The sequence below is a fragment of the Ascaphus truei genome, chromosome 4 (genome assembly GCF_040206685.1).
Source record: "Ascaphus truei isolate aAscTru1 chromosome 4, aAscTru1.hap1, whole genome shotgun sequence".
Classification (NCBI taxonomy): Eukaryota; Metazoa; Chordata; class Amphibia; order Anura; family Ascaphidae; genus Ascaphus; species Ascaphus truei.
Genome location: NC_134486.1, coordinates 33598668 through 33606801, shown reverse-complemented (window position 1 = coordinate 33606801; position 8134 = coordinate 33598668). Strand labels below are relative to the sequence as shown.

Genomic DNA, 8134 nt, shown 5'->3' with positions numbered 1-8134 from the left:
GTGACGATTCAGATAACCCAAAGAGAAACATTAAGATGAGTACCTAGGGAAGAAGCAAATAGTACCAACACTAAAAATATAAAGAGTGAAGTGTGTCTAAGACTGAAGAGCATTGTCAACAGCTGTTGTTAAAGCTCCTGGTTGTACTATAAAAGTTTATGGCACCCATTATTTCATCAGCATATCTGCTCCCTGTCTGCCACCCTGCCAAGGTATGAGAGAGTGAGCAAAGGCATGTATATAGTCAACTAATGTAAACTCATTGAGAGTCACGGAGGGGTTACATAGGGTTTAAAAAAAATAAGAAAAGAAAAAATCAGTGTAATACACGAACTGAAAAAAACCAGGTCAGCACATCCATGTTATTAAGACATCCAAAAGCAGAAACACGTTCAATTATGCTGTATGTTTTACTTGCATGAAATATTGGACATGTTCAGAGGAATAAGTTCAGTAAGAGAGCACCAAACACTACAGCAGAGTAATCTTTTGATGGATATGACTGATTAAAAAGAAGCAGTCCCCTTCAGTTCATTAAATGTTTTTTTTTCTCCCCCACAATTTATCACTGTAACCGACTTTTTATTTTTTATGATTCTGTTTTAAAATGTTATGTCAACTGAATGAGTCTCAGCTCTGCCCAGGCAGAGGAACATGCATGAGGAGGGCACATCCCATAAAACCCATAAGTAGGTGATATAAAAAAAAACCCGTTTCAGGCCCCTATATTTACAGTGCCATACGGGAATGGTTTACTTTTTTGTTTTTTTAAACCACAAAAGTAGAAAATCACCAATATTTAACCCTTTCAATAGGTCACTTGCATCTATTCTTTGGTGCCAGGAAGGGTTGTACCTTTTACCGTTCATTGTTGGGAAGGTTCGGGGACTGCAATGTTCTGTAGCCAATTCTAGTCGCCATGTGGCAATAGGCCATCGTCACCACTTTGCTGGCCGAGGGGCACGCGATGCCTCGCAGAGCAAAGTGCTGATGTACCGGTTGGCAGGAAAGGGTACGTGGATGTCAGCATTAAATGAAATTACATGATTTTAACATTCACAAAATGTAAAAAAGAAAAATACCATCAAGCCAGGCACATTACATTTTCTAGTATAAAAACCATTACATATGGAATAATTTCTTTCCCGAATTTTCAGTTTTACCAGTAAACTGAATGCATTTAAGTAACGAGGGAAGATTAAATATGAAATATACAAAAAACCATTGAGAAAACGGTTCCCTTACACATCGTTCTATAGTAATGTGGAAATGATTGGGGAGTTACATTTTTACAAAACAAAGTTAATTGACAAGATTATGAATGGTTGAAAAACTGTACAAACTAGAATTGTCCATGTCCAGCACACCCCAAAAGTATTTTTTTTTTTGAGGACTGAAGGGAATTAATATTAAGGAAACAGAAAGGGCGTTTCATGCACTGTATTTGCATCCAGTATGGTGCTGTTAGTTAAATGGTACGGTCATTTGTGCAAGTACATATTTGGAACTGGCATATTATGCAAGAGATCCATGACTTTGGTACAGTATGCCAAAACCATTCAATTGCATGGGCACAAATCATGGTGCATTAGACATTTAAATACAGAAGTGAACCAGTCACCAAAGTCCTTCAACACGATTAATCACACGGCAGAGTGTGCCAAAATATCCTAGCACAACAAGACAATTGGAAAGTATATCCAAGTCTCATTATTGCTGTGTTTGTACGTAAGTGTGACTGTGTAAAAATGTTTTCCAATAAAACATGGTGCTTTGTAGGTTGCGATACCTTCAACACATTAAAAAAAAATTTTTTTTTTAGACAATCTTGTACATAAACGGTCAAGACTACATGGGGGAGGGGTGTGTGGGTGGGTGTGTGTGTGTGTGTCTCAGTGAGAAGTAGTTGAGTTCAGAGGTCGGAGAAGACTATAGTCACTCCTTGTGACATGTTTGATGTAGGTGAAGATAGAGTGGCTTCTTGGTCAGCAATTGTAATTTCTTTCTTTTAAAGTCAGTTGGTTTCCTGTATCTGCAACATAAAAATGCATAAAAATGCAGGTCAGTGTTACAAACACTCCGTAAATATTAGACAAAGGAATGCAGAAGACAAAAGTCTACACCAACGTTCTACCTGTATACACAACAATTTACAAATAGTTTTAAAGCACAAAGATTAACTAAAGATTGTTAAACACTTTAAATAATTTGGGGATAATAAACATTTACAAAATAGTGTCTTGCAATCTTTACCTAATTTACTGTATTTAGTAAATGTCGATTTAGAATTGTTACCTTTTTAGTTTTCTTTTTTTTTAATGGTGTCAAATCAACTGCATTTATCCCATTCAATATGCTCCCTCAAAACGCAAATTGTAACACACTTTGTGCACAACTAAAGCTTTAAACTTGGGCATTTTTAGGCACACAGATCACAGGAATGCCATATTGAGATCAACAGGTGTGTAATCCAAGTGTATCACTATTTAAGTCAGTAAAAAAAAGTTCTGTGATCTAATGAACTGGATACAACTAGAGCTGCTATCTGTGCCTGTTCTCACTCATGCGCCCTGTAACTTACAGTTCTATTACCATCTGTCCAGACTTTATCTCATCCAGCTCTATGAAAGCAAAGCACTTGGTGCTTGTAAAACGCTTCTTAGGTTTGTAGTGTTTGAATTCGAAGAAAATAGCTGCCCCTGAAAACAAAAGAAAGGGAATGAATTGTTAGTTGAGGGGAGGGTGACCAAGAAAGTACCTGGAATTGAGCAGATTTCTACAAGATGACCGACTTGCTATGTAAGGGCCGATCACCTGTATTGTTGGACTCATAGTATAGGACAGGAGGGTCCAACTTTAGTCCTCAAGGACCAACAGTTCAGGTTTTCAAGATACCCCTACTTCAGCACAAGTGGCTCAGTCATTGACAGCCACCTGTGCTGAAGCAGGGATATCCTTAAAACTCAACCCGTTGGGGGGCCCTTGAGGACTGGAGTTGGCCACTCCTGGTATAGTGGATTCTCTTCACAGCCAAAACACAAAATTAATCAAAATCAGCAAATGCAACGGGTAATGTCTTAGGCTGGGATTATGGTCCCTGCGCGGCCACGTGCAAACGTGTGCGCCGCCGCACGCACTCCTGCAGCCCAAGCGCTTTGTGAACTTGGCTGTAGGAGATCATAGACACGTTGCGGCGGGCGTGACTAATGCATCACGAAGCTGGTTCGCCCTCATTGGCTGAACCAGTTCACGTACGCTGACGTCACGCGGCAGCCGTCTGAAAATACAAAATTTGTTGTATTTTCAAAACGCTGCCGTGTCAACGCGCCTCTCCGCCTGTAGGCGCGCAGGCATGGGGGTAGCTCCCATAAAAAAAAAATAGAGCAGAGGGGTTGCGGAGCGCGCGAGCAGCGACACCAGCACCATAATCCCAGCCTTATTTTCAACACCGATCTTTCCAGAAACCAGCAAGCAATCCCACGAGCAGAAGTAGATGCATTGCTTACAAGTTTCCAAAGTGTGTGCCTATAGCCCAACACCAAGTAGCATGATTCATAAGATAGCTTGGGCATTTGCAAAGAACCCTTAATCATTGTAAGACTTTTTTGTATGACTCAGGCTGTTGTAACAGATGAAGTCATTTCCTGGTAATAACGCCATTTAATTTGGAACATGCATTGCTTCAGTCAGATGTTTGCAAATGGATACCGGACAATACTTGAAGTAAATGGGGTAGAATTGCTTTATGCAGAAGTTGTTCCACAGCACCACAAGTGTGAATCTGCTGCTTTGCACTTCCAAATGTTCAGGGAAATACTCAATATCCAGATTAATACTGGTGTAGCCAGCAACATACTATAAAGTGGCAATTTTTATACTCTGAAGCATATGTAGTACAACCCTCCTGGGAGATCAATATTGCATTCAATACGCAGTTTTATTTAATTATTGAAAGTAAACACCCATTTAAAAAAAAAAAAAAAGACCGCTCTATAGAATTACTCACCCTTAAGTGAAACATGGTTCCATAGAATTACCCACCCTTAAGTGAGACATGGTTCCATAGAATTACCCATCCTTAAGTGAGACATGGTTCCATAGAATTACCCATCCTTAAGTGAAACATGGTTCCATAGAATTACCCACCCTTAAGTGAGACATGGTTCCATAGAATTACCCATCCTTAAGTGCGACATGGTTCCATAGAATTACCCATCCTTAAGTGAGACATGGTTCCATAGAATTACCCATCCTTAAGTGAGACATGGTTCCATAGAATTACCCATCCTTAAGTGAGACATGGTTCCATAGAATTACCCATCCTTAAGTGAAACATGTTTTCAGTGAACGTCACTTATTTCCTTTCACATGATGCACAAATCTAACCAAGTACAGACCTTTTGTGAGCGTTTCCACATGTTTCTGGATTTCAATCTCTACATTGAAATGAACATACGTGTCCTCTTTCCTGGATGCCATTGGTGTATCTTGTACTGGAGTCAAATCAAGGCCATTTACATCTGAAAGAAAAAAAAAATGTTTACAAGATTTTTCACAAATGCCATTAAGAAATAATACAAGACAGTTTTGTGTAGATTTAAAAGGGAAGGTTTCTGCATTGCATCAGAACAGGTGGCTCAATCACTCCCTGCTTCAGCATAGGTGTCTCAGCCTGTGCTGAAGCAGGGCTATAATTGAAACCTGTTGGTGGTCATTGCGGCTGGAGTTTCCCACCCCTATTGTACAGCCTTTAAAAACTACAGATGGCAAGACATTTTGGTTGATATTTCCATTAACTTGTCTTTTTGCGCAGTCTGTAAAGATAATTTTGGGACCCACCCCCCCCCCCAATCTTTCTTTAGGGCATGTAAAAAAATATTATCCCCTTCTTTGCAGTGAGAAGCAATATTTCCGCCTTCAAATAATGTCATCGCATAATGAGCCAAACTTGAAAGAAAATAATTGAACATTTTTTATTACAAACCAAAGCAGAACATTAAATCTACTTCAACTTCAAATGCACAACTATTTGGAATTTGTGTTTTAATAATTATGAATAAACTATACACTATAATTTTTTCACACATTTCTGTGTGGCCCCCTTTCATTTCATATTAAAGTTTGTATAAATTACATTTAGTGTTACCGATTTTTGTGAATAACCACAGTACCTACCCATCGTCCTATGCAATATTGTATCTTTGCTAGAGATCTGATAAAATGACAACATACTGTACGACCCAGAATATGTACAGTAGATTATTGTACACGTTAATATTGTAAAAAGAAAAAAAATCTATAAAATAACAGCAAGAATAAAAGTGGAGTTCGGAGGAAACAAAAAAATAAAGTAAAAAAAACACTGCACACTATTCCATAAAATTGGAGTTCAGTAATCTATAGTGGCACAGGTCACATCTACATCCAGCAAGCGGCTCTGTTACATCAGCAGGCTGTGCAAGTTTGGTTCCAAAAGGTGTGGAGCTGCTAGTTAGCCAAATGACAACACTGCAGGAAAATCTTCAGAATCCAGCTGCTGACCTCGGACGGCAAAAAGCCGGATTCCCAGAAAAGGGAAGCTAGATTCTGCATCTCTCAGGGGGAGAGGCACCAACTCCTTGCAACTTCGAAAAAATAACCCAGAAGTGTTCACAAGCAGGACACGGGATTATGGTCCAGATTTAGGATTCCAAGTCAATTTAGAAATCTCATTAAAGAAAATAATTTTTTTGCAGACTTTCCAATTAACCCCTTTACGCCCTAACGCTGTAGTGGGCAACTCAAGTAGAGTTACTTCTAAGCAGAGGTGTGTTGATGTATGGAAAAAAAATAAAAAAATTAACCACCATGTACAATCAAATCATAACTCTCTCTATATACCGTCATAACACTTCTCCATTTTTTACACTTCCCAAAAGTGTGTTTAGGAGGGAACGGATTAGCAGCGATCACTGGAACGCCACAAAGAGGCAGAGAGGATGGGTTCCCACAGTTCACATTAACATACAACTTATTTTCTTTTCGCAGTTTCGCAGAATGAACCTTTAAAGCAGCTCAGACATATAAGCCCATATTTCCTAAAATGCGCCAAGTCTATACGGTATCGAACGACTCCTGCATAAGAACTATAGGGTGCTTTAGAGCCGTTTAGCAAATATGGGCCACAATTTAAAAGGATGAATGTTGAGTTTGTGTGTTTTCCATTTTTCACAGATCCTCTCAAAAAAAGCCATCAATACCGGACAGGAAAATGCTTATATGCAGTAGTGGTAAATTTTCACCTGTAAGGGGTTTGAGGTTATTATGTAGTGGGGGTCAAATGTATTTATTGGCAGGAGTCATGGTTTAAATTTCTCTCTGTTCTTTTAAGTGGAAGATGTTTCAGGGGGTTGGATATGAAGCCTTAAATATAGAGGAGTGGTAGAAAATGATATTCATTGAACCCTTTCACTGCCAGAAGGGCTACAACACAATGCATTGCAGGCCCCTCTTGTTTTTAACAAAAACAATGTAATTACATTTTCTAATATTTACCCTTCACACTAACGGTTATATAGGGATCAATGCATTGTCCTGCATCTTTCAAACCAATTTTCTCAATTTTAATAGTAAGCAACGTCATCCCAGGTTCAGAGGGTAGTCTTGGTAAGAGAGTACCTAAGGAATGAAGAAAACATATTAGGTTAGTAAGCAAGAGCCTGTTTCTTAAGAGAAGGGTCTTCAGTTGTGCGTCAATGGGATAAAAGGTGTGCCCACTACTACTTAATGCAGAGGTGCTCAAATCGGAGTCCTCAAGCCCCCTCAACAGGTTGGGTTTTCAAGATATCACAGCTTCAGCACAGGGGGCTCAATCCGTCCCTGCTTCAGCACAGGGGGCTCAGGCTGAAGCTGGAATATCCTGAAAACCGAACTTGTAGGGGGATGGGGGCTTAAGGACTGGAGTTGAGCACCCCTAACTTAATGGACCAATAAGAGAGTTCTTTGCAGATGTGATAATGTGTGTTCATGTACACGCGATTAGGATCGTTTATTATCGGGCATAACAAAAATCGACATATAAATAAAGGAACAGATAAAGGCAACACTTCATAAACATCTAATGGGCAACAATGAAATAAAGATAAAAATAATCGTACCTTGTATGGCTCCTGCGTTAAATGGGCAGCGAAGCATTAGACAAGCAAACGACGAAGCCATGCATGAGGACAATACCATGCGACAAGCACAGCGATAAAACCAGGTGACAAATAGGAAAGAAAACAGGAACAGATCAGTGAAAACATGCCACGAAAAAAAAAAAAAAGAAATCTGCAGTCATTTAAAAACATGCCAAGAAGATCTTTCAACACCAAAAAAAGAGCAAATGTTTATATTTCTGCTAAGCTACAAATCTCGGGACAATGCTACTACGTGTCTGGCTGTTAGAAGTCGACAATCATTCATGTCACAAAGTAAAAATGCCTAAGTTCTACAACAAAAATCAATTTAAACTGTAAGATTAGTAATAAATTAAAAGAATCAGGAATATCAATGGAGTGCGCGGAGTGTAAAAATGTCTCGTTTTGCGAATGCACTTCAATGAGAATTGTAAAGCAACGTATGAAATTATAATACACATTAACTTGCAAAGAAGAAATGAATGGGTTTATATCTGTACGGGTGCCAAGTATCAACGTTAGCAGTGTTCTCTCCAGGATAAAGTACACCAAATGTTAGAAAAGGCTGATACTTGATGACGAATAGAGTTACCTAATGGGCTATGTAAAAACTGCCACAAGTTTTAATTCTGCCACTTGGAATAAGACACTGACTGCACCCCCCAAACTGCAATACAACGGGCATCTGAAGACTGAGATCCAGCATCACTTTGCAGTAGATAGATGCAGTGATTCCCTTTTGCTTGCATATACAACTGAACCCCGTTATAACGCGGTCCTCAGGGTCCACCCGATCCGACCGCGTTATAACCAGGATCATGATTAAAAACAAACAAAAAAATAAATAAAAAATGGCCGCCGGGATCAGGGACTCCGCGTCTGCCGGAGGGGGAGAGCTAGGATAACTCTCGCAGCTCTCTCTGAACCCGGCGTCGCAGCGGCAGTCCCACACAGCACTTACCCGGCATCAACTGGCA

The 8134-nt window shown here is 39.6% G+C and overlaps 1 protein-coding gene across 3 annotated transcripts in view; it reads right to left on the bottom strand.

Annotated features, from left to right (window-relative positions):
* Nucleotides 1-391: 391 nt before the first annotated feature.
* The window catches only part of AIDA (axin interactor, dorsalization associated), a 44487-nt gene continuing 36744 nt past the window's right edge, over nt 392-8134 (bottom strand). The window contains exons 7-11 of one of the 3 annotated variants that reach the window (XM_075595552.1): nt 7137-7148; nt 6535-6657; nt 4398-4520; nt 2582-2699; nt 392-2032 (exon numbers count right to left, since the gene is read on the bottom strand). In XM_075595552.1, coding sequence (XP_075451667.1) covers nt 1936-2032; nt 2582-2699; nt 4398-4520; nt 6535-6657; nt 7137-7148 — 473 coding nt within the window. In that variant the 3' untranslated portion in view covers nt 392-1935. The remainder of the gene's footprint in view (nt 2033-2581; nt 2700-4397; nt 4521-6534; nt 6658-7136; nt 7149-8134) is intronic. The other 2 variants (XM_075595553.1, XM_075595554.1) reach the window with 2 other exon arrangements.